Below are 27,478 nucleotides of genomic sequence, written 5' to 3'. Positions count from 1 at the left end.
AGGCTGGCCAGCCGTCCCCCATTGTTCCCTGTGATGGGAACTTTTAAGCTCTCTTTCCCAGGGCAATTATGCACAGTCCAGGGGTGCCACAATGGTGAGCACACTCCTGAGTGTGAGCTTGTCCCTGTGAAAAAGCACCTGAACCACAGACACCCTCCCTCAAATTCCCCCACCACCTACAGAGACGCCTGGCCAGCCAGCCCCATTGTTCCCTATGATGGGAACCAACTGTACAACAAAGAATAAAACACAAACACACACTGAATAAAGTTTTTTAAAAATATTTTCTCACTTTCGAAGTACAAGTAGGCAAAGCATTGTGACACATTCTCCCACACAGAAAAATAACACAACTCACTTAACATCAGAGAATCACAAAAACACAATTCCTGTCAAAAGCACTTTATTTCTTGAACAGCTTTAGGTTACACAGCAGGGGGGCACACCAAAAGGCATGCAAGCAGTATCTTACACAAAAATAACACAACTCACTTCACATTAAAGAATCACAAAAACACAACTGCTGTCAAAAACACTTTATTTAACTGCTTTAGGTTACACAGTAGGAGGGCACAACAGGGCATAAAAGAAGTCTACTACACAAAAATAACACAATTCACTTCACATCAGAGAATCACCCAAACACAATTGCTGTCAAAAACGGTGAAGTGAGTTGTGTTATTTTGTGTAATAGACTGCTTTCATGCCCTGTTGCGCCCTCCTATTGTGTAACCTAAAGCAGTGGCCCCCCCAAAGTGGGATCAGCTTGGGCCTTGGTAGAGGGTGGGAGGACAGGTGGGAGATGGGCCCCTGAAGTTTGGGGGCATTTTGCTGTAATCTTAAGAAGCTGTAATCTTTTGCCATAGAAATAGTTTGTATTTTGTTTCTGCTGGTTAATGTAAGGGTTTTCAATAGTTGTCACTGTGGTTAAAAATGCAGGCCTCTATAGCAAGAAGGACTGGGGGTTATATGGATGACTAAAGTATACTGTGATTGGACAGCAGTTGTACCCTAGGGGTTGGAGTGGACTGCAGTTTTAGTCAGAGTGCTGATGAAAAGGAGTTTGTCTAGTTCAGTGAGTCTGTGTAATGAGAGAAGGGAGTTATTGTGTTATTGGGCAAGTGAAGAATTGAAAGAAATAAGTCTTTGTGACTGGGTCTGTTTATTATTTTTAGCCTAAGTGGCAATTGTGTGCAAAATTAGTCTTTGTGACTGGGTCTGTGAATAAACATTTAAGGATCTATACCTGTTTTGAAACCACCAAGCTAATGAACCTGTTCTGAAACCAATATGCTTATAAATACTCTGCAACAATAATACGTATGTTGGGTTAAACAAATGCTTATTTAATCTAACATAAAGGATCACAATGGTTGTTGTGGGTTTTCCAGGCTGTATTGCCGTGGTCTTGGCATTGTAGTTCCTGACGTTTCGCCAGCAGCTGTGGCTGGCATCTTCAGAGGTGTAGCACCAAAAGACAGAGATCTCTCACTGTGACACTGAGAGATCTCTGTCTTTTGGTGCTACACCTCTGAAGATGCCAGCCACAGCTGCTGGCGAAACGTCAGGAACTACAATGCCAAGACCACGGCAATACAGCCTGGAAAACCCACAACAATCATTGCTCTCCGGCCATGAAAGCCTTCGACAATATATAAAGGATCACTTTTTTACTTCATAGCCATCCCCATGCGCTAACCATTTTGTCATACTAATTTATATCTAAGCCATCCAATAATACAAGACAACAGAAGGCTAAGGTGGAAGGAAAAACCATTTTGAGACACCAATGAAATCTGGGAGGCAGCAATATAGGTCGCAAAATGCCACATAAGGTCATAAATTAGGGCTGCCATGCCTCCTACTATGTTGGGAGGCCTCCTACTAGCATCTCTAGTGGACCACTGGTGCTCTGATTGGCTGTGGGAGATTTTTTTAAAAAAAACAATGTCGACTGCATTGATACATCACTTGCAGAGAAAACCTGCAAGTGACATAGCAACACAGCAAACATTGCACCTAGGCTTCCGGAAGTGAGGTCATCACACATGCACGAGAAGACAACTCCCCATCAGAGATCAGTTCCCCTGGAGAAGACCCCACCAGGAGAGTATAGGGACCTGGGAAACCCTAGTTGCACCCCCTATCCCAGCCCCCAATTCTCCAGCTGATTGCCAGGTTTGGCCTGGCAACCCTAGCATAAATCCAAATTGGGCTATATCAAATGTTTAGGATAATTGTGAAGTATCTAATTCTATGGGATTTTCAACTGCTTTGTAGCTGCTTCTTATCACTAGCCTTTGGTAGATATTCAAATGAATGTGCAGTGGAAAATAAGGATCATGCTACCTTCCTCTGTTTATGAGTTTCTCTGGTGTCCAGGTTCTGAACTGTCAAATTTGCATTGGTTTGTACACACGTTGGCCCATGTATGTGGGCCCATCTCTATCTAACAAACTATTTAGTGTGTGTAAAGTACACATCATGCAAGTCTGGTATCTACGGCTCTAGGCATATAGGCTGCTGTGTGAATGGAGGCTTCAAATGGAGTCCATGCCTGATATAGAGAGGTGAGCCTGAATTATTTTGATGTGACACTGCATATTTATTCAGATGTCTGCATAGAGCAAGTTTAAAGAATTATAAAGCATATGCAGAGAAAATATTGCAAGATACTGTTTTTGAAATGGCTCATATTATAGGTTTAGCTACCCTTATATTTATTCCAGGCTTAGATACAACTTTCAGAAGCAACATTTTATTTTTTTTCTTGCATATGCCACAAGTCTTCCTGAACTTTCAAAATACCAGCTCTGCATCTTTTAGCTAAGCTAAGGAGAGATATTAGACTTTTCCTATTCAGTTAAATATTAGTGTATTGACCTTGATGCAGTAATGCAAGGAACTGGTGGGCAGGGGGTTGCAGGGTGCTTACCTCCCCACATGTGTGTGAAGCATGCAAATGCTCCCATGCTTCCTCATTACACTAGAAAATGACCTTATTTTACAGCATGACGGAGGATCCATAGGGTGCGCAGAAGCCCAGTTGAGTAAAAACCACCTCCGAACAGGTGATTTTTACAGAACTGGGAAAATATGTGGGTAAAGGGGCTCAAATTCACTTTAAGTTCTACACTTAAAGAAAAAAAGTTCCACACTTAAAGAAAAATGTATCGGTGGTATATGTCTCCTGATAAATTAAGGAAACGAGAGGAAGAAAGGAGAAGGCTGAAAAATGCAATAATCATCCAGTCCTTTGTATGGGGATACAGAGACAGAAAGCATCAATATTCCATTCAGAGGAGTGAATTTGATCGTTATGCTAATTTAGCACAATCTGGAGGAATTTTCTCCACCGCCAGTGGAGCAAATCTGACCGTTTTAGTTCGGCAACTTCTGTTTTTCTTTAGACATAATGAGGATTCCAAGCGTTTGATATGGATATGTCAGAATTTGATTAAGCAGAATTCTAAGTTTCTGAAGCAGCTTGATGGGCCTGACAAACTAACATGCCTGTTCCAGATCAAAAGGCTGCTGGGATTATGTTGCAGATTTCTGCAAAACTGCAGTGATGACAGTCTGAATGTTGCACTTCCTATGCGGATGCTTGAAGTATTTTCTTCTGAGAATACCTATTTGCCTATTTTACAAGATGCTCACCATGTAGCATCCATCATTGAACAAATCTTGCACTATGTGATTCAAAAAGGATACTACAGGTCCCTTTACCTGCTAATAAAAAGCAAGCTTCCATCAAGTATTGAGTATTCTGACATCCTGATAAATTAGCAAAAATGAGTTAATGTATCTTACTATATAATTGAGTAAGCGTGTTTCAGACGACTCACTTTATATCCTGGTGCACCACCAGAGGGCACTGCCCAGGTAACTCACCATATCACTCCAGAAAACATGGCGTGTTGGGAAGCCCAAGCCGGGAACAAGAGCGGAACAGGTGGCAATGCCCTCCCCGCACCTTAACACAGCTGCTATTAGGTGTATAGCAGGTGGCAATGCCCACCCCCACCTTAACCCAGCTGATATTAGGAATGGAGCAGGTGGCATTGCCCACCCCCACCTTAACCCAGCTGGTATTAGTAGCGCAGCCAGCTGGTATTAGTAGCGGAGCCCCCTTCAGCCAGCTGGTTATTAGGAGTAGAGAAGATGGCAATGACCGCACCCTGCCTTAACCTAGCTGGTATTAGGAGTGGAGCAGATGGTAATGCCCGCCCCCTGACTTAACCCAGCTGGTATTAGGAGCAGAAAAGGTGTCAATTCACGCCCCCAGCATTAACCCAGCTGATATTAGGAGTGGAGCAGGTGGCAATACCCGTCCTCCCACCTTAACACAGCCAATAATAGGAGCAGAGCAGGTGGCAATGCACACACTCCACCTTATCACAACTGGCATTAGGAGCAGAGCAGGTGGCAATGCCCGCCCATGCCTTAACAACAAGAAGAAAGGGGGTTCACTTCCAAAAAATTGATACACCAAGGAAAAAAGAAGTGAAGAGGCACATTCATGAAAATGCTCGCAATTTACACATATACAAATTACAAATACAAAATCCACATTTTATACAAAAATAGATGTTCAAAGTCCCAATAGGAATCAATCTTTCACCACAATGGGTAAGTATACAGTTCCCAAAAGTTCAAGCAGTGACGTGACGCGTTGTCCGAAGGACAGCGCTCCAGGTAAGTCAGTAGCAAGGTAAGTAGATGGCAACGAGTACGAGCCGGCAATATCTCTTCGCTCGTTTCAGACCAAAATGTCTTTCCTCAGGCCACAATGTATCGAAGGGAAATTAGTTCAATTAAATCACCATTCCGCATCAATGGCTCCATAAATTTCCAAATTGGCCTGAGGAAAGACATTTTGGTCTGAAACGAGCGAAGAGATATTGCCGGCTCGTACTCGTTGCCATCTACTTACCTTGCTACTGACTTACCTGGAGCGCTGTCCTTCGGACAACGCGTCACGTCACTGCTTGAACTTTTGGGAACTGTATACTTACCCATTGTGGTGAAAGATTGATTCCTATTGGGACTTTGAACGTCTATTTTTGTATAAAATGTGGATTTTGTATTTGTAATTTGTATATGTGTAAATTGCGAGCATTTTCATGAATGTGCCTCTTCACTTCTTTTTTCGCCCCTGCCTTAACTCAGCTGGTATTAGGAGCGGAACAGGTGGCAATGCCAACCCCCAACTTAACCCAGCTGGTATTAGGAGTGAAGCAGGTGGCAATGCCCACCCCCCTTTACCTAGCTGCAATCAGGAATAGGGCAGGTGGCTATGCCCACTCTCTGCCTTAACCCAGCTGGTATTAGGTGACAATGCCCACCCTCCTTCATCCAGGTAAGATCAGGAGCAGATCAGATGGCAATGCCTACGCCCTTCACCCAGCTGGGATCAGTAGTGGAGCAGGTACCAATGCCCACCCAGTGCCTTCACCTGGGTGGGATCAGGCACAGAGCAGGAGGCAATTCCCTTCACCCAGCCAGGATAAGAAGTGGAGCAGGTAGCAATGCCCACCCCCTTCAACCTACTGGAATAAGGCACTGCGCAGGCGACAACGCCCACCCCATCTTCACCCTGTCAGAATCAGGTGCCAAGCAGACAGCAATCTCTGCCCCCCTTCAACCTGCTGGAATCAGGAGCAGAGAAGGTGGCCCGCACCCCCTTCACCCAGTTGGGATCAGGACTGGAGCACGTAGTAAAGCCCACCACCTGCCTTTGCCTGTCAGGATCAGGTGAGGAGCAGAAGATAATGCCCGCTTCTCCCTTCACCCAGCAGGGAACAGGTGGCAGTGCCCACCCCCCTTCACCCAGGTGGGATCAGGCTTGGAGCAGGCAGCAATGCCTGCCCCCTTTCACTTAGCTGTAATCAGGCACAGAGCAGAAGGCAATCCCTTCACCTGGCTGGGATCAGGAGCAGAGCAGGTGGCAATGCCTGCCCCACTTTACCCGACCTGTATCAGGCCCCTTCACATTGTTGAGATCAGCTGTGGAGCAGGTAGCAATGCCCACCCCCTCCTTCACTGCCTGGGATCAGTGATGGAGGAGGAGGAAATGTCTGCCTGCTCACTCTCGCCTTTCTAGAGCCCATTGTATTTTTCCCCACAATATACAATTTAAACCAAAAGCCTTTGAACAAGGGGAAACTAATGGACAAATAGTTGGAAAATAAACATGGTATCTTATTTCTTTATATGGCCACAGCGGCTAGGCTTTTATATGCACAAAAATGCCCTCAATGGAGGACTGGATTATGAAAATGACTGAGTTAGCAGAGATGGCTAAATGTACAGCCCTGATCAGAGATAAAACATTGTCTACTTTTATGGTTGACTAGAAATTCCTTATGGACTCTCTGCATGAGACAAGGAAAAGTGAACTGATGGTTTGTGGTTTAGATTTCTAAGAAGATAAATTTGGGGGAAATAACTAGAAGAGGGGCAGCACTGAAAAGTTAAATTTTAGAGATATTAAAACTAAAAGTATAATATTTGTTAAAACATGATAGGTGTACAGAAAAATGGAAAGTGAAACATTATTTTTCTTTGTTATTTTCAATCTTTGTTCTTCTTTTTCTCTCTTTGTATTCTTTTTTCTTCTATCTCTCTGCCCTTTCTATTGGGCTTTTAATCTTATTAATAAAATAAAAAGTATTCCTAAAAAAATATATTTATCAAATGCCTTAAAGACTAATATATAGAGTGCTAGACTAGAAGCTCAGTCTAAGACAGACAGCACACATAAGGATAATGAAGAATACAGTGGAAGGAAGACCAGAGCTGAAATGTCAGTGATTTTAAGAAGAAATTAGCTTTAAAAAGCATAAGAGGAAAATTATTTGTCTTTTAAAATATACGCTAGGGAAGTAATCCACATAGGAGATGTAAAGTCCCTTTTTGCATTCTATATCAGAAATGCAAGGGGGAGAAAATGCACAAATCATCCTACTTCTATTCTCAGTTGTTCTAAGCTAAATTGCAATGCAATCATATGCAGTTACTATAGTCTAAACCCACTGATTTCAATTGATTAAGACCAGATTAATTCTGCATAGGGTTGAATTGAAAGGCTGCAGCACACTTTCCTGGGAGTAAGCTCCATTGAATACAGTGGAACTTTCTTCTAAGCAGATATGCACAGGAGTCACTGTACGTTAGTTATGAATAGGGGCGTGTCATTTTAATTTTGCTGGTTTAGTTTCAGATCCGTGGTTTTGAAATTAAGCTACTGCCATTATTGTTTTGTTTTTGGTGGCCCCAGAACCATTTCAGATTTTATGTTTCATTACCATTATATATCATGAATTTCAGTATGGCAATGCACGTGCTTTGATGCTTTCTTGACTGTTCTTGTCAAGGGAGTAGAGGGAAACAGTGCAAATTACCTTTGCATTCTACCATGTTATTTCTTGTTACTACCCGAAAGAGACTTCTGCTTGCTTTACCAGAGCCCCACCTCTCTCCCCACCCCCTGGCCAAAAAAATGTTCACCATCCCTCTTCCCTTCTAAGGTGACAGGCTGGAAGAAGTACGGTGGCAATTTTCCCATGAGTTGCCATTGGCTGGAAGAAAATGCTGTTGACTTGGAACCTGACCACCCAAAAGTTCACCTCCCCCCCTTCCCCTCCAACAGATGACTTTGTTTTCCATTGGCTCATTCCCCTTTCCTCCACAATGACACTGGTCTGCCTGCTGCCCAGGTCACTGGTAAGAACTGAGCCAAAACATACAGCATGAAAATGCACAAAGAGACAGAGGGATGTTTTGTTACAACTCAGAGCCAAGCTACAAGTGACTTTTTTCACGTGGAGAACACTTGATTGTTTTCAAAGGTTTTCCTGGGAACTGAAGTCCGAGTGTCCTTCCTCTCTGTTAGAATCGCTGCCTGAAGAGCCAGAGAAAGCCGGCGGCAGCAGCAGCTTTTGCAAATCATACCTCCGGTCACAAGCCTGCTGGACAAGAGGGCTCTCAACGATCATTTGGGGGCGGGCAGCTACTACCTTCTCCCTGGGCGTCCTGCTCCCGGGGGAGCTGCTCTGGAGAAAGCCACCATGTCGGTGAAGCTCCAGCTGCAGCGACAGTGGAAGAATCTGCTGCTGCTCTAACATGCCCTCATTCCAGTTTTTCTCCAGGAGCTCAGGAGCAGGGGAAGGTCATAAGGAAGGTGAAAAAAAACATCCAAGAAAGGGGCCTGTAGCTCAGTGGCAGAGAGCATGTTTTGCATACATAAAAATGGAGGTTCTGTTCCTGGCACTTCCATTGAAGCATCTAATGAAGAAGTGCTTAGAAAGATTCTTTCCTAAGATTTTAGAGTTGCTGCCTACCAGATAGTAAACACCATAGGCTAATGATCTGGTTTAATACAGGCAACTTCATATGTTCATCTTCTACAGCTAATTAATTTTCTGAAATTTCATGGCAGTGCAGTCTTGAAGATTTAAGTTCTTAGGATAAAATATAAAGAATTGTGACCTGAATTAAAGTTCACAGTGAGAAAAGTATTTGTTCAAGTATTATCTCACAAAGTACGGGCAGCTTTCGTGTAAACTTCACAGTATGATCATCATGCACTTTCAACTCGATTAGAAGTGGGAGAGGGAAATCAGAGCTCTACTAACAAAACAGCCAAGCTCTGTGTTAACTGAAGCTTTAAGAACTGGATAAACACTTAAGCTAATTCGTACCAAAGGCAGGAACAATGCTGCTCCATTTTAGAATTAAAAGATGCTAATTTGGCTTATAAATAGAAGTGCACTTATTAAATGAGAAAATAGTAAAGCTATGTTTACTACATGGATGTCAAGACCTGTACAGAATGTGATGCTATAACTTCACTCTTATTAAATCCTGCAACCTGCCATTTTAGATTATAAAGAAGAAGTGGACAGAGATGCAAAAATGGGCCTGATGTGAATTGAGGAATGAATCTGTATTTCAAATGGACATGTATCTTGACTAGTTCCAGGCAGAGTACATTATCAACCATTTAAGATTTTCTGTATCAAAGAGAAATACTTTACTTCCAAATAAAGGAAATGGAATTCTATCTAAACTCAACGCAAAACCTTACTACCGGTATAGGATGTCTAAAGTGCAATTAATATTACAGTTGGTGTACAGAATCTGCTTGAAAACTCTCATATTTCAGCTCCCTGCCACATTCAGCACTAATCTTTTAGCATGCCATTTCAAGTATTAATTTTTCTGCCATGCAGAAATCCAAATGTGGTGTGTTTAACACTTTAGCTAGCAGGCCATGAGCACGTAGCTGACTCACAGAGAATTTTAAAGCTGGTCTCCAGAGATTACCACATGTTCAATAGTTAGTGAACCTGGTCTGAGTTATCCATTGATATTTCTGTTGCAGCAAGCAACAAATATACATGTTGGTCTAACATTTGTGATGAATATGCAGTATCTCAGAATGCTAGAACATAACTTTGGAAAGAAGAGTAGGAAGAAGCTCATGCTAAGGCTGTTTCCCCACAGCCTGTTGTTTCCACCTTTTCCCCACTTTAGATGTGTTTTGCTGAATTGCACCCACAATTCAACCTTGGCATGCAGTACTCAAGCGCTTACTTTTGGTTCTTAGCTCACAGTAACACCTCCATATGTACCTCCTCCTCTCCAAACCAGTTTTGGAAGGGAGGTCAGGGCCTTTTATCATCATAGACAAAATGAGTGCAGCTACTATTGCAAGCAAGCTTCTATAACTGGATAGAAATGTAGAGGAGAGGGAAGAAGAGGTTCGGGAGAAGAACTGGGTGGAGATTGAATGACTGGGGGAAGGTTTCTTCAGAAATTCTTTAAGCATTCATATGCCAGAAAGGAAGTGAGGAGGGGGAGCCAGAAACATGCAACAACAACAAACTTGGCGCACGTGTGATCCCAGTAAATCTATGGAAAACTCAGCATAAAAACACTATGCGTGCAGCTGGAAAATGATAACGTATGTATTCCTGTAAAAAGCCACCACAGTTCTGTGTGTGAACTGCACCTCTAATAACATGCGGAAACAACCTAGCATAGCCTGAAGAAATGGAATTTATAAAAAACATTTAGAGCTCAGCAAATTTGCTTGAAATCAGCACAGCCTGTTGTACCTGTTCAAGTCCAAGCAACAAATTGTGTTGGATTCATAGTTGTGGTAGCTGTACAGTGCCGCATGGGTGCTGCATGTGTGCAGGCCTATCACTCAGAGGGTTTTTTCAAAGCTCTAAAGAATCAAGGTGTTTCCCCTCCTCCATGCTGCTTTCCTTCCTTTTTGTGGTATGAAAAGGAGGAGGTACACCCGTCCCTCAGTTCTCTCTGCTGGAGCTGAGAAGGTCTCCTGCTCAAAGCTCCTTCATTGAAGAAACTTTAAAAGGTTCTGTATACTTTTCTGAGGAGAATTCAGGGAATTTCTACCTTAAGCCCAATTCTCAACTGAGAAAAAATAATTAAGAGTAATATTAAAGAGCAAACAGCCACAAAATATGGCACAGAAAGCTATGCTTTTAAAAAGCGCATCTTGTAGGGTGAGAATTCCTCATTCTGACAATTGTGCTCTTTGTCTGTTCTGCCTGAGTGAAGAGCACAATGTCTCCGGATGCCTTGTCTGAAGACAATTTACCCAAAGATAAGACACAACCAAGCCTCTTACTTAAAATCTGCCTTGTGGCAGCCCAAGCCGAGTACCTCTCTAGATTCCAGTGGGAAGAACATACTATATACATCAATTCCAATGGAAATCTTTTGGGTCCATCTTCGGCTCCAGCCTACACTCTTCCTTCAGTTCTGACAACTCCTAGGCATAGTGCATCAGAGCCACCTCCCCAAAGCCAAAGGGCACATCATAAACATCAGCATCGTGAAAAGGCTGGGGCAGTAAAACCATCTAAGGCAGCTCCAGCATTGTCTTGACCTTGAGACGCAGCTACGGATCAGATTTGCCTCAATCCCATCAATGAGGCCGTACCTATCCTAAAAATGCCTTCGGGCGATTCCCCCTTGTCAGTGCAATCTATGTCAGAGATGAACATATTGAACCCAAGCCACCAGCATCAGTCTGGGCTTCTTCCTCCGCAGTCTGCCTTACAGATCTGCCAAGGCATTAAGATCTGACTGCTTACTATCACAGGCCTCTACCAGGGTCCCCATATCAAGACCCTCATCATTATTATGACTATTACAGTTGTCATCATGCCTGGGATCCATGTCAGAGTTTCAATGTTATCATGATTCTCAATTTGAATATGAACAAGGACACTATAGAAGAACCATTTTACCTTACTCAAGATGTTACCTTGCCAGTATTTTTTTTCCACAGCCCCAAGATGATAAAGTGCATAGCCTCTATATATGTGATGTACACAGAACTTTGCTATGCTGCCTGAACATAACTAGATCTTTAGGAAAAGACCCAAACCTGTTCATTTCTTGTTTTGGACCCAAATTGGGTTATAAGCTTTCAACCCAATCCATCTCTAGGTGGGATGTTTCCTACCTCCATCTCTGCTGCAAACTGACATGAATTGACTACCCTGCCCCTCATTGCTTAATGTTCATTCAACTTGAGCATACTTCAGGTACTCTTTGCCTTGTTCTCTACAGCAATGCAGCTTGCAAACCAGCCACTTGGTCCTCTGGAACATTTGCAGTACTCTACTCCATGGATATAGGTGTCATGAAAGATGCAGAAGTGGGAAGAGTGGTGCTTTGATCCTTATTTTTCAACTAGAACTCACACCTGCCTTTCATATCATGGTATGCCAGTGCACTATTCTCAAATGTGGGACTGCATAGGTTCCACAATAAGAAAAACTTGGTTGCGCTTACCTATATCTGTTGTTCATCAAATGGTAATCTGTGCAGTCATGCATTCCTCCCTCCTGACATACTTCAAGCTTTGGTTTTCTGTATATTTTGAGTGATGATACCTCTCTTCAATGGTGGCTTTGAAGAACTGAGGAAAGGACATTCTTCTGCCTCCTTTTCATGTTGCAAAAAGGTCAGAAAACAACAGGAGGAAAGAAGTGCTTTAGAACTTAAAAAAAAACCTCTCTCTGCTAGGCCTGTGCATGAGCAAAACCCATGTATGACTGTACAGATGACCGCTCAATGAACAACAGTTACAGGTAAGTGCAATCATGTTTTCCTAAAGGTGAGTATTCACTGAGTTTTCACTTTATTATGTCCATCAAAGAGACTGGGATTGAACTTTCTCTTTTTAAAATTATTGTGGCCAGCAACACATAGTTACTAATAAATTTAGCAAACCTTTCCTTCCTTTATTTATAACATGTTTAAACTGTTTCATATTCAAGAAAAATAAAATAGTTCACACTAAAATCTACAAACTTTTTTACAATGAACATCTAAGCAGCAATGAACCAGTATCACAATAGTCATAAAACATTATCATAATAATCCTAAAGCATGAAAATGTGTTTCAGCCAGACTCTTTCAAAATTTCAATAGATGAAAAACCTGTTAACAAGACATCTAAAAAAATCCAGTCTAGCTGGCGACCCATGCCTTCATTCCCAGCTGTAACTATAAGAACAGGAATTTGCATATCTGTTTCCATTCAGCAGTAGGCTACTGTGGCTCTTTCCCACTCGCGCGCACACATTTCTCCCTCACTCCAGCTAGGTCATAGGCACTATCACCAATGACCTGACCAGGAGTAATTAAAATCAAACATTACATTAAAAAAAATTCAATATAGAAATTATTTTTGTTTGAAAATTGAATTTAAATATATCAAACCTTTCATTTTAATTTAAGTAGTAGTGGTAATTTTATTATATCGACCATAGGTCATAACAATAAAATACAACAAAATACAGAACACAGCCACACAGGGTCAGATCCAGATTAAAACATATTCAAAACACAATTGTACTATTATTCCATACATTTCAATCAAAGCAAAACACAAAAGAAGACCAATAACAAACCTTTTTGATGATGACTGCACTTTTTAGTTTAAACGATTCCAATTCATTTTGTTTTGACAGTTTGCATTAATAGTTCTTTTCTCATACTGTTTGTCATTTTTCTTTTCAAGGGGTACGGATGCTAGATGGTGATGTTACAGACATGGTGGAAGCAAAATCTCTGAGCCTCAATCCGCAACACATACACATCTACAGTGCGAGCTGGGGGCCTGACGATGATGGAAAAACAGTTGATGGACCTGCTTCTTTAACTCGCCAAGCTTTTGAGAATGGTGTTAGAATGGTATGTTTACGTACACCAATGTTCAGTTTATATATCCCCCCAAAAAGTTAAATGAAAAAAGGTAGATATGGTGGTATGAAATCTGAGTATGATGCATGTAGGGATTGATTGAACTTACTTGTTTTCTTCCAAAAGCAACTAATTAACCTAATGATAATAACTGATTATTGATCTATTCATGGTAACATGTAGGAACAATTTTGGAAACTGAATTAAGTCACTTACATACATGTTGTTTGTTCTGGCTTTAATGCTATTAAGAAGTGTTTTTTTCCAGCATTACAGTGCTTCTGTGCACCTCCTGAGTTTTTCCCATTTTTCCTGTGATCTTTCCAAACTTGCGTTGCTTCAGTGTATTGAGAAGGATGGCAGCAAAGCCAGGGTGGCATCCATATAGAAGGGGAAGTTGGATACTCTTGGTCCCACCCACATCAGTGCTGCTTTTCCTGTCAGAGGCCCCTGCAAGGGCCATTTCATCTGCCACTGCAGAACTTTTTTTTAGATCAGCAATTGAATATCATTATAGCTGCCTTATAACAATTCATCTCAGGTTCTTCGGATTTCCAGAATTAATTGTTTTAAAAGTAAGTCACCAGCCCCTTCCATTGCAGATCTCCACAAAGAAAGAGGGTAGAGACTTTTAAAAATTAAGCTGGGAATTCAAAGAATCAGATTAGGAGTGTGCAGCAAAAAAATTCAGTTTTATTCAGATCTGCATATCTGTAATACCACAGAACAGAGCCAAGTATCAACACATCATTCGATCGCACATGAGCAGAACCACCACAAATACTGCACAAGCACACAGCCATTAAACTGGCAAGCAAACACAGGTGTTGTAACTTTAGTATCAGGTGGATCCCTTTCACATGGAAGGCCACAGAAAATATGAGAGAGGTAATTTTGGATAAGCCAAGTTCCCTCCCACCTCTGCAAAGAAGAAAGTTTAATTCGTACCACAACAATACAACATGCTGCATAAACTTCACTTTTGGTGCTTCTCTGGGTTTGTGTCTTCTTTTTTTTGCACATAGAATTCTCTACTTTCCCTAACATCTCTCCTCCTGTTCCAGTGGCAAGAGAACAATGCTTTTGATGCTGCTTTTATTAATTTTCTGCACAGAATTGTGCCAAAGTCCAAGGAGTTTGCTGTCTGGGCTGCTTTGTTTTGGGTAGGGATGGAATACTAAGTTGGGGTGTGCATTTTATATAGTGAGCCACGCCTGCCATCATGCTAGTTTCGAAGTTACTTTGGAAGGAGCACTTCCAAATCAGGCCCAATTTGGGTTAAAAACCCGAATCGGAAACCCGAAGCACATACTCCTACACATAACGGTGAACCCTGACTCTTGTAGGATGGCTTTTCTATTTAATCCCAGTCTCAGGTGAACCATTCAAAAATACTGTAGTATTTCAATGTCAGAACTAGGCCATGGCATAGAGACAGATGAGAGTAAATGTATACAACTAAAACAAACATTGTTCAGCTCAATCAGAGTCAGACCCATCTGAAGGATAAATATACTTGATGCTGTTAAAATTAGCTTTAGTAGAACATAAGAGCCTGCTGGATCATACCAGTAGCCCCTCTAATCCTGCATACTGTTTCGCAGTTGTTCTGGAGTGAAAAACAAACAAGTAATAGAGGCTGAAGCCCTCCCCTGCTAATGTCTTCCAGCATAGGGAGTTTGCTGTATTTGTATGTGAAGGCTCCCTTCAGTCACCATAGGCTCATTGGTGGACCTCTCCTACATATATCTGAGTAAACCCCCTTTTAAAGCAATATATGATCAGGCCATAACAACCTCCACTGGCAGTGAATTCCACAGTTTAATTACTTGTTGAGTAAAGCCATGTTTAAGTCCAGTAGCACCTTAAAGACTAGTAAGATTTTCGGGGGTTTAAGAGTCAAAACTCCCTTCATCAGATACAAGAAGAAATGGAGATCCCTGAGCCTTTATATCCCAGTCAGAATGTGAGAGGGGTGCTGCAAGATGCAAAGATAAAATGCAGCTTGATTAGAGCAGAGGAATAAATGCTTAGAGATAGGAAATGCAAAAAATTAGCATCTGTAGTAAGATAAAAATCCTATATCTCTGTTCAATGTTAGGAAGTCCATTGTTTTGGATTTTGTGAATGAACTCAAGTTCAGCAATCTCATGTTGTAATTTTCCATTGAAGTTTCTCTGTATGATGACTCAGCGCCAGATCTAGGTACGCGGGCGCCTGGGGCAAACCTTGCCCTGGTGCTCCGCGCGTGCACACAGCGCACGTGATGACATCACTTTCGTGACATCATCACGCAGGGGCGGGAGGCATGCCCGCCTGCGCAGCAAGCCGGCCACTCCAGTGCCCGGTGAACTGTGGAACTGGCAGCGGCACAGGTGTGTGCTGGGGCGACTGGCTGGCTTGCCACATGCACAGGACCTCCCAGCCCTGCACTCAGCCACCCACACGTTAAGCCAGCTGCCCCAGCGCACGCCCTCGCTGCCACCAGTTCCACGGCTCACCAGGTGCTGGGGTGGCCGGCTTGCCACGCAGCTGGCTGAGCACAGGGCTAGGAGGCCCTCCACCCGGTTTGCATGCCCCACTGCCCTGTGCCGCCCGCGCAGCAAGTCAGCCACCCCAGCGCACAGTGAGCCACAGAGCTGGCAGCGGTGAGGGTGTGTGCTGGGGCAGCTGGCTTGCCGTGCTGGTGGCTGAGTGCAGGGCTAGGAGGTCCTGCATGTGCGGCAGGCCAGCCGCCCCATCGGCGGGGCTGGCGAGGGTCTCCCAACCCTGAGCTCAGCCTCCCGGGCGGCTGGCAGCTGCGCTCAGCACCCCCTCTTTGGCGGCGCTGGGGGCAGGCTACCTCCCTGCCCCCCTTGATCCGGCCCTGTGATGACTGCAACTTTTAGGTCAGCAGTGGAATTTGTTGAGTGAAAAGGTTCTTCCTTTCGTCTGTCCTGAACCTATTTCCCAACAATTTCCTTGGGTACCCTTGAATAGCATTACGCGAGAGGGATAAAAAGCTTCACTTTCTCCACCCCAAGCATAATTTTATAAACCTCTTTCAAGTCTCCCCTTAGCTGTCTTTATTTCTAGTACTTTTTCTAGCTCGGCAATATCCTTTTTGAAATACGCCAACCAGAACTGTACAAATATTCCAAAGGAGACTGCACCATAGCTTTATACAAGGGCATTACAATATTGACCATTCTATATTCAATTCTTTTCCTAATAATTCCTAGCATGGAGTTTCCTTTCTTTACTGCAGTATTTCAAAACAGCATCAAGATTTCTTTCAAACTCAGTGTCTGCTAGTTCAGATCCTATCACCATATATTTAAAATTAGGGATTTTTGTTCCAGTGCAGAGTGGTAAGCTACAGTACCGCAGCCCAAGCTCTGCTCACGACCTGAGTTCGATCCCAGCGGAAGCTGGGTTCAGGTAGCCGGCTCAAGGTTGACTCAGCCTTCCATCCTTCCGAGGTTGGTAAAATGAGTAGCCAGTTTCCTGGAGGTAAAGTGTAGATGACTGGGGAAGGCAATGGCAAACCACCCCATAAAAAGTCTGCCAAGAAAACGTCATCCCCCCATGGGTCAGTAATGACTCAGTGCTTACACAGGGGACTACCTTTACCTAGGCATCACCTTACGCTTATCCACGTTGAACTTCATTTGCCATGTTGTTGCCCGCTCACCCAATTTAGATATATACTCTTTACAATCTGCATTGCTTTTCACCATCCTGAATAATTTGGTGTCTGTTATCTGCAAACCTAACTACTACACTTCCTAGCCCTAATTCCAAATTAAAATGCACTGGTCTCAGTATTGATCCTACTGCTCACTTTTCTTCATTGTGAGAACAATTCATTTATTCCTACTCTTTGCTTACCATTTAACTAAATTTTAATTCATAATACGACATCCTCTTATCCCAGGATTGTTTAGCTACTCAGGAGTCTTTGGTGAGGTACCTTGTCGAAAGCCTTTGAGAAGTCCAAGTATATGATATACCAGACTGCCTTTATCCATAGGCCTGTTAAGCTGCTCAAAGAACTCCAAGAGGGTGGTAAGATAGGACTTCCCTTTGCAGAAGCCATGTTGACTTTCCCTCAGCAGGCTTTGCTCTTTAATGACTCTTCTAATTTACTTGGAACAGATGTTAGGCTAACATGCCTGTAATTTCCTGGGGGTGACATTTGCTATTTTTCAGTCACCCAGCATGGACGCTGATTTTAGCAACAAGTTACATATAATTATTAGTTGATCAACAATTCACATTAGAGTTCTTGGGTGTGTGCCTCTGGACCTGCAGACTTCTTAGTTTTCAGTTTGCGTAGCAGTCCAAGAACTTCATCTCCTGTCACCTTAATTTGACTCAGTTCTTCAGACACCCTTCCCCAAAACAGCACTTCTGGCATGGGTATGTGACCCATATGTTCCACAGTGAAAACAGATGCAAAAAAAAATCATTCAGTTTTCTTTGCCATTTCCCTGTTTTCCTTAAGCAATGCTTTTATTGCTTTGTCATCCAAAGGGTTTTGTTTTGTTTTTGCGTTATTCTATTTTTCTGTTGGATTGACAGATTTTAGCACAAAACCAAGATATTCTAACGTTCTAAAACACATCAGATTACTATAAAATTAAAAGCTACATTTGATATCTAGAGGAAGATTTTGCTAATCTTCAATTTAACAAAGTTCTGATGCTGTACAACCAGCTGCATTCTTTGCAGTGCCTGATCAGTATCCCCAGGAGGTACTGTACAGCTTTGGCATGGCATATCATCATTCTTAATGTAATGGAGAATAGGAGGACAAGCTCTGAAACTTAAATCAGACACTTTGGCTTTTTGCCTAGGTTGGCACAGTGGCCTTCTTGTTGTTCCCACTACACCATTCTCTTCAGTGAGCTGGATAAGAGCCAAAATGTTTGATGGACATTAATGATCAGATGTTGTGCTGCTGAGCCTCTTGTGAGAACTCTGCTTGGTGCCTCCCCTCTCATCATCACTGCCCCTTTTCATCTCTCTCACTTCATCAATTTTGGCTTTGGAGTGTGTGTTCAAAGTGTTGATAGGAACAGAAGGCTCCCTTACCATCACAAAACAACTGTCTGCGTTCAGACGGTGGAGAAAGAATTTTGGATTTTTTAAAAAAAGTTTTTTAAATTAAAAAAAAACCTTTCTACAACTGTACTGTAGGCAATCAAAGATGGCTATTTATAAATCCTAACTGTTCAATAGGCTATAGTCCTAAACACTAAGTTCTATGGGAACATCCCAGCTAATAGCTGATCCTCTGTATGTTTATGTCCTGATTTCAGTGGGACGTTCTCTAATAAAGTGCATGAAGGACTGATATATAAGTATGTTTAGGATAAAGATTGAAGCTACAGTTCTGCATGCAGTTAATTAGTTTGGATGCCATTTATTTCAGTAGAACTTATGCATAACTTGGGACACGAAGGAAGGAAACTTTAAAAATATTGCTATATATACTCAGGTTATAACATCCATAAATTTTGTTTTAGACTGTTCACTTACTCTTAGTGCCTGTTTTGTTATTGTTGTTTATGCCACCACTGCATCATATATATCCTTCCTCCAGTCTCAAAACCACTGCATGATATCACAGGAGGCAGCTTTTTAATTACTCTCATTGCCTGCTGATGTTGTCACTGGCATAAGAGACAGGTGGGGAGAGAGAAATTAGATAGATCAGACAGTCCTGTGGAAAATAATTTCCTGTGGAAATTTCTATACCATCTTCATATTCAGTTACTCCAGTTTTTAGTCACATACTGTCCAGTTTAAAAAGGAAACTTTAACTCACTGCCTTAAACATGTATTTGGCAGATGAATATAAAGTGAATTAACATTATACAATGGAAATAACTGAATGTGAGCCCCAAAAGACCATGTCTATCTGTATTTGCCTCTCTCTCTCTCTCTCTCTCTCTCTCTCTCTCTCTCTCTCTCTCTCTCTCTCTCTCTCTCTCTCTCCTCCCTCCCTCCCTCCCTCACATATACATACACTCCTTAGAGCATGCATAGCTTGGACATACTTTAACTGAATGCAGTAAGGCATTGCCCCCCTAGTTGGAATGAGAGTCAGACACAAAGGTTTGGGTAAAATGGGCCGCTTTATTAAATGAAACAGCAAACAACAATTACGGCAAGGGGCCTAACTAGCGGTACAGGTCAGGCCCTGGGGTCATTCACTGGGACCCCGCCCTGACCTGTCTGGGCGAGCACCCGCTGCCCCGGGTGCGATCCATCCGTCAAATGGCTGCGACCCGGCTTGGCCAGGCGGAGTGGTTCACCCCTGAAAAGCTCCCCCAACCGGCCGAACGGCAGCGGAGTGAGACCGGCTTATCCAGGGGTTCCCCACCCAGGGCGTCTGACCTCGCAGCTGGGCCGTACGGCAGCCTGCTGCTCCTGAAAGACCCCAGTTCCCCACCAATGGGGAGGTGCCAAGGGTGCTCACCGGCCCGCCACAAATATATCCCTAGCTAAATCCTGCACCCATGGCAGCAAATAAGGTCCACCCCTACATTACCAAACTACACCCCTTACCCAGTGCGAGGTAGGCGAAAAAACTCACGACCCAAGGCCAATCAGGGCAGGGAGACAAAAAATTCCTACCTGGTCCTATAAACTAGCGACCGGCTAATCCCGCACTGAAGTAGGGTGAGGAGGGTGGGCCGAGCACGAGGCGAGACTGATCTGTAGGAGGGCGGAGTGGCAGCCTACTGCCTATAAGCTCCGCCCCCCTCAGTAAAGCCCCCTAAGCAGGGCTGGTACGTTCTCTGCCTCCCTCCAGCCAGGGAGGCAAATGGCTGCCACCAGCCTAAGGGGCTAAAGCCCCTGGCTGGGATGGCAGTATTGCCCCCCTAGTTGGAATGAGAGTCAGACACAAAGGTTTGGGTAAAATGGGCCGCTTTATTAAATGAAACAGCAAACAACAATTACGGCAAGGGGCCTAACTAGCGGTACAGGTCAGGCCCTGGGGTCATTCACTGGGACCCCGCCCTGACCTGTCTGGGCGAGCACCCGCTGCCCCGGGTGCGATCCATCCGTCAAATGGCTGCGACCCGGCTTGGCCAGGCGGAGTGGTTCACCCCTGAAAAGCTCCCCCAACCGGCCGAACGGCAGCGGAGTGAGACCGGCTTATCCAGGGGTTCCCCACCCAGGGCGTCTGACCTCGCAGCTGGGCCGTACGGCAGCCTGCTGCTCCTGAAAGACCCCAGTTCCCCACCAATGGGGAGGTGCCAAGGGTGCTCACCGGCCCGCCACAAATATATCCCTAGCTAAATCCTGCCACCGCAGAGGCCAAGCCTCTGCTTAGGCCTCAGCGCCCCACAAATGGCATAAAGCCAACCTGAGCCCCTGCCGTAGGTCGTCCAAGAAAATGCTGTTGCCCCTGTAAGAGAGGTGCACGCCATCCCCTCTGTAGAAGGAAACAGACTCGGCCCGAATCTGCGGATGGGGCAAATAAATCCCCAACCCACCCGTCAGTATCTTAAACAGGGCTCTGTTGGCCATCCGCCTAGCCCTTTCAATTGCTCTGTGGTCCAATGCCTCCCGCCACACACGGCGCGGAAGCATAGCAGACCAAAAAATCAGGACACCGGGCCATCGCTTCCTGATTTCCAAGAAGTCGTCCCGAGCCTGCCAAGAAAGGGCTACCCCTTTCATTAGCCCCAGATCGTTCCCACCAAGATGAACTACCAGAATATGAGGAGGAGGGGCGGACCTCCCCTCAAACAAGAGTGGCAGCAGCCCCGCCCAACGTAGGCCTCTTCTGCCCTGCCACTCGATGGTAGCCCACCGGCTGAGTCCAAGCTGGGACCCGATCCAGGATCTTCTCGCTTGGTGCGCCGCCCAGAAGATCATGCTGTGGCCACAGATGAGGATCCGTACCCTCTCCTGACGACCCACAGCACCTGCAAAAAACACAAGTCAGCATGATTTACCACGTCCAAGCGGCCTGACGTATGACGCATAAGCTCCTGAACGCCAACGGCCTACCTTCTGGATGTCAGGCCCAGAAAAACCCATGGCAGCGGCAGTGGATGCCGCCCCAATGCGGAAAGAATGGGTCCCAAATTTGACCCCTTCCAGACCCAACTTGCGAAGAGCCCTACCTGTGACTGCCCAAAATTGGTACCTAGTCAACGGGGAGCCATCACTGTGGCGGAAAAGAACCCCGGAGTGATCACCCCGAACCTCTAAATAGCACTGTAAGGCTGCTATGGGACACAATTCAGCAATGGAACACCGGCCGAGGGCCAGGTCCACCCCTTTTTGCTGCTGGTCCGTCTTGGACCGTCTGATCCGAAGGATCAGCTGGTCATTCATAATTTTAACATCCGCAGCCATAAGGGCACGGCCAGAGTCATCCCTCGTGGACTGCTGGACCAGCTCACTTACCCGAAGAGCGCCAAAGAACGCAAGTAAGGAGGCAGCGTGAAACAGCCGCTCCTCAAAAGGAGAGCTGCAGACCTTCGGCCATACCGCCTGTAATCCTAGAAGGATGTCAGGCGAGATGGGTTGTCTGTCATCCCTGGGCGTGGCAGACTCCCTCGCCCACCCTTCCAGCATCTTCCGAATGCGGAAGTCGCCAGTGGTATCCAAAAACCCTCTAGCCTTCGCAGCAAAAGCTAGGGCCGCCACCTGGCTGCGAATATATTTCACACTGTGCCCCTTACCTCTTTGAAGCACGCAATATTGCGCCAAATGCTCGACTGGAAGGGGCCAGACCCGGCGGAGGCCTGCAACCTGCCTAAAGGCATCGAAGTTCCTTACCGCCCTGTCGTACGCCCTCCCGGTGCTAGGGGCAATGGCTAACTGGATGGCCCTGGAGGCTTCCACTTGCCAATCGTCCACAGCTCCAGCGGCACCAGAGCTGGCACCAAATCGGCCTCGGGGGCAAGCTGTCGAAACCGGTCCATCTGCAGACGAGACAAGGCGTCTGCCACCTCATTGTTGACACCAGGTATATGCCTGGCTGAAAACAATATGTTAAGGTGCAAGCACCTCAAAGTAAAGGTGCGGACCAAGGTCATGACCCGGGGCGATTTGGATGAAAGGGAGTTCACTACTTGAACCACAGCCATATTATCGCACCAAAAGTGCACGGAGTGGTTGGCAAACTCCTCTCCCCAAAGATAAACTGCCACTAAGATTGGGAAGAACTCCAAATAAGTTAAATCCCTACACCGTCCGTCTGCAACCCACTCCTCGGGCCAGGTGGCGGCACACCAGTGCCGCCTAAAATAAATCCCCAGCCCTATGGACCCTGAGGCATCTGAAGACACTTGCAGTTCCCCTTCAAGGAGGAGCTCCTGCCTCCAAAAGGACACCCCATTGAAACCCTGCAAAAACTGCACCCAGACACCTAGGTCCTCCTGCATACCCTCAGACAGGCGTATCTTGTGATGAGGGAGCCGGAGGGTCCCCATGGCGTCACAAAGGCGCCGCAAAAAGGCTCTACCGGGGGCCACCGCCTTACAGGCAAAGTTAAGGTGGCCCACTACTTGCTGGAGCTCTAACAAGGAAACTTTACGCTTCCCCAGCATGGTGCGCAATCGCTCGTTCAAATCCAACAGCTTCTCAACTGGAAGCCTGGAAGACTGTTGCACCGTATCTAACTCAATGCCTAAGAAGGTCAGGACAGTAGATGGGCCCTCTGTTTTCTCATGCGCCAGCGGAACGCCTAGCTCCTCAGTTAGGCTGACAAAGTCAGCCAAAAGGCGCGCACACTGACCCGTCCCCGGGGGCCCAACCAGGATAAAGTCATCCAAATAGTGGGCGGAGTCACGGCAGCACTGCCTATGACGCAATGCCCACTCCAGGAAGGTGCTAAATCGCTCAAACACTGCGCAAGAGATAGAGCACCCCATGGGGAGGGCCCTGTCCATATAGTATTGACCTTCAAAGGCAAAGCCGAGGAGCTCAAAGTCCTCAGGATGCACGGGGAGAAGCCGGAATGCAGACTTGATGTCGCATTTCGCCATCTCAGCTCCCCGGCCACAACGCCTGACCACCTTAACGGCCTGGTCAAACGATGTGTAACGCACCGAGCACAAGTGCTCAGGTATCGCGTCGTTCACAGATCCACCCCTGGGGTAAGACAGGTGATGAATTAAACGAAATTCACCTGGAGCCTTTTTAGGCACCACACCTAGTGGGGAAACCCTCAAGTTGGGTACAGGAGGGGTGGGAAAAGGGCCTAAAACCCGTCCCTCCCTACATTCCCGCGCAATTTTGTCTCTAACTACATCCTCCATGCCTGCCACAGAACGTAAGTTGGCAGACATGAAGGGAGAGCGGGGGCCCTGAAAGGGAATACGGAAGCCAACTAAAAACCCCTCTAACAAAAACTGGGCATCTGCCCTTCTAGGGTAATCCACCAACATGGCTTCAAGTACCCTCACCCTTATTGGGCTGGGGCCCTTTTCCAGGGCCCTGTTGCCCCCCAAATCCACCCCCCTTTTTACTGAAGGGTTTCTGCCTTTTGCAAGCATTAATGGCGTGAGGACCCCGGCAGATGGGGCATTCATGGCCGTACCGGCAGTTCTTCCTGCTGCAGGACCCCCGCGAGGTGAACTCAAAACAGAGCAGCCGTGGCTGAACCGACTGCCCCGCGAACGCGCGGGAGCCTGAACTAGGAGCAGTAGCGCCAGCTGGTCCAAAACCGGATCTCTGGACGATATGGCCACTATCTGACCTCTCACCCGGACCGAATTTAGTAGGTGTCATGAGCTGGATCCACAGATGGTGGTGCACCTGGTCCCATGGTAACGAAGGGTTAAGGGCCGCCCGCATTCTAAATTCCTCGTCGTATTGCAGCCAAGCTGCACCGCCGAAGTCCGTATGCGCCCTGTATATGATGTCCATATACTGAATGAGCGGGGCGGCCCTCCAAGGCTGAACCCTTGCTATCACACCTGCATATATAAAGAAACCTGGGAGCCAATTGGCCCAGGTTCTATCAATCCTGCGGCGCTTAATGCGTTCTTTATCTCTATCCTCCAGGTCCTCCTTGTCCCTTTTCTCCAGATCCCTGAAGAGAAGGGTAAAGACGTCCACATACTCCCCACACAAAATCTTCTCTCGCGTGGCTGGGGTAAGGTGATCGCCTAGCGGCATGGCCGTGTCACCCACGGGGAGAGCCCGGTAGGGCACTGTCCCATAATTGCTCCAAGGCCCTCCTGAACAACAACCCCATGCCCTGGCCCCACCTGTATCACCCGGAGCATTTGAAGGGCTGGAAAGCCAGCCCGTGGCCCAGGGCGTTTGGTGAGGGAAGGACAGGGGGCCCCAGTGGGCGCAATCAGAGGGCCGAAGGCCCCCGCCCGCCCCACCTGTGGGAGGTCCCTGCATAGAGACATTATGTTGTGATGTCTGAGACCCCGACGGCCAGGGCCAAGCCGTAACCTGTTGGGGACAATCGTACTTACCCTCCGCTTCAGGAGGCTGGACCACCAACGCTAGCTGGCCCGCTTCTGCCGGCCAGTTTGCCACAATTTCCCCAGCTGCTGTCCCGACAACATCCTCCTCTATAGCGTGTGTATCCACTGCCGCCAAGGGGATTGCCGGCCCTTCAGACGTTCCCTCAAGAGCGGACAAACGAGAAAGAATGTCAGTCATGGATACAGACCGCGCCGACCGGGCCGGCCGTTTACTGCCCCCCCCTCCTGTGTGAGGAGCCCTAGCTTGCTCCAGAGCCGTAAGTCGAGCCATGATGGCTCGACCTAAAGACCCTTCCTCCTCCTCGTCGGACGACAAGGTAACTGCAGCACGCTTCGGGGGGCGTGGGGCGGGCTGCTTGCCCTTGGAACTACCGACCCCTTTCTTAGGCCCCATCCCAGCCCTCGGGAGAGACCTATTAGCACCCGCAAGAAAGGTACTGCCAGGTGCCTAGCAACTAATTGAGCACCAAGGTGTACCTCTTTAATATATATGATTCAGGCCAGCAAAATTGGCAGCCACTGCCCTATCAAGGCCAGGCAAGTCACCACCCAAGATGCGGTCGAGGCAGGCACCCAGTGAGCAGGTGCAGGCCGAGGGGTCCAGAACAAAATTTAAAACTACCCCACAAAATGGCTGCCCTCCAGAGGCCCTCAAAATGGCTGCCGTCAATGCCCCTGTCCTCCCTAAATGGCTGCCGCCAATTCAACACCCGCCTAAGAACCAACAGGCCACTGAATAAGTGGCCAAAAGCGCTCTGTTCCCGGCTGAGCACTGTGCTAGCCAGTGCAGCACCCAACGCAAACGGGCGAGCGCTGGAGCGGCCGCCCCCCCAGTGGGCGGGAAAAAATGGCGCGCAAACGGGCGATCGGCGGCGTGGCCGCCTCGCTGCAAGCGGGAGGCGCGGAGCGCCAATGAGTGTGCGCCGGCGCGGCCGCCTCACCCACGGGCGGGAGAAACGGCCCGTAAACGGGCGAGCGCCGGTGCGGCCGCCTCACCCACGGGCGGGAGAAACGGCCCGCAAACGGTTGAGCGCCGGCGCGGCCGCCTCACCCGCGGGCGGGCGGGAGGAACGGCCCGAAAACGGGCGAGCGCCGGCGCGGCCGCCTCACCCACGGGCGGGAGGAATGGCCCGTAAACGGGCAAGCGCCAGAGCGGCCGCCTCACCCGCGGGCGGGCGGGCGGGCGGGAGGAACGGCCCGAAAACGGGCGAGCGCCGGCGCGGCCGCCTCACCCCCGGGCGGGAGGAATGGCCCGTAAACGGGCGAGCGCCGGCGCGGCCGCCTCACCCGCGGGCGGGAGAAACGGCCCGTAAACGGGCGTGCGGCGCGGGCAGCGGCGCGCAATGGGTGTATGGGAGCCTCCCCCCGAGATGAAGAAGAAACGGGGGGGCGCACACAGGCAACCGCAGAAACCGCCACCGAGGCTCGCCCACCCAGGAGCGGCAGAAAGACTGCTCGGTGGGCAAAGGAACTGGGCCCCCCAACCACCAAGGGCCCCCCCGACAAACCAAGCCTGTCTGCCCACAGGCAGAAACAGCACCCTATGAGGCCTCGTGCCAGCGGAGAAAGCAACGTCCTCTCCAGCCGAGCACGAGGCGAGACTGATCTGTAGGAGGGCGGAGTGGCAGCCTACTGCCTATAAGCTCCGCCCCCCTCAGTAAAGCCCCCTAAGCAGGGCTGGTACGTTCTCTGCCTCCCTCCAGCCAGGGAGGCAAATGGCTGCCACCAGCCTAAGGGGCTAAAGCCCCTGGCTGGGATGGCAGTATTGTATGAATGCAGGAAATGTACTGTTCAGGTTGATCCTGATTATGCAGCCACTGTAGCCCAGTCCATGTTTTTTTCATTGTATAAATCTTCTATGCTTCATTTTTACAGGAAGTTTACTTTGTTGTGTGTGCCACAGCCTAATTATGTGGCCTTGACAATTCACTCCCTCAGCTTTATTTATTGGAACAATCCAACAGCAAGTTCAGCATAAGAGTAATGCAGTACCATGGTAATTTTTTTTTCAGGTGGAAGATTGGTCCACATGTACATGTAGGTCAGTGCAATGTAAGTAGATTCAAAAGGCACTTCTGTAGCATTCCTGATGTATTATAAAACTTTAATCACTATTTTCATTCTCTGGACTGTAATAAGACTGAATCTCAGATGGGAGCTATGCAACAACCTGAGTACTCACACCTCTCTGTAGAATCACTAACATATAATTAGGTTTGATTCGTGAAAAAAATCAGAAGTGCAGAAAAGTCTAAATAAATAAAAAGTATTTCCCCAAGAACAAAAACATTCTTATAAATAGGAATACAGAATGAAGCTGAGGAAGAGACACATGGGAAGGGACTGGGTAAGCTTTGAGTTCCATTACTGTTGGAAGTACCCATTAAGTAACTTAGTAAAAGATAAACAAATTAATATCTTATATAAAAATGGAGTTCTCCCCATCTTTTAGTCATGATTTAAATTATACAAACACATGACCATTTCCTTAACTATGATTGGTTATTTAAGATACTGTAATGCCATTTTTCCTTGAAGCTTAACAAAGCTATGGGTACGCTAGCACCAGGATTGGCTTTAAACCTGTATTTGGAACCAGAGTTTAAACCTGGTTAGTGTTAAGCATAGTTTAGGGTATTGTCATTGTAAACTTTAATCGTGGTAAAAAGTAGCAGGGGAAATTGCATGCAAGACAGAAGAGCTGATGGAGTTCAAAATCCTGCCAATTTTTCTTGATCAGGAATTAGTATGCTTAGTCTCCAAATGTA

At 46.5% G+C, this 27,478-nt stretch overlaps 1 protein-coding gene across 2 annotated transcripts in view; it reads left to right on the top strand.

Annotated features, from left to right (window-relative positions):
* The window catches only part of PCSK5 (proprotein convertase subtilisin/kexin type 5), a 387,486-nt gene that overhangs the window by 149,021 nt on the left and 210,987 nt on the right, over positions 1-27,478 (top strand). For both annotated transcript variants that reach the window (XM_054986670.1, XM_054986669.1), the window contains exon 7: positions 13,073-13,245. In XM_054986670.1, coding sequence (XP_054842645.1) covers positions 13,073-13,245 — 173 coding nt within the window. The remainder of the gene's footprint in view (positions 1-13,072; positions 13,246-27,478) is intronic.

The sequence above is a fragment of the Eublepharis macularius genome, chromosome 8 (assembly GCF_028583425.1).
Source record: "Eublepharis macularius isolate TG4126 chromosome 8, MPM_Emac_v1.0, whole genome shotgun sequence".
Classification (NCBI taxonomy): domain Eukaryota; kingdom Metazoa; phylum Chordata; class Lepidosauria; order Squamata; family Eublepharidae; genus Eublepharis; species Eublepharis macularius.
Note: the sequence above shows the minus strand (reverse complement) of the source record. Positions and strands in the feature narration are given on the sequence as shown.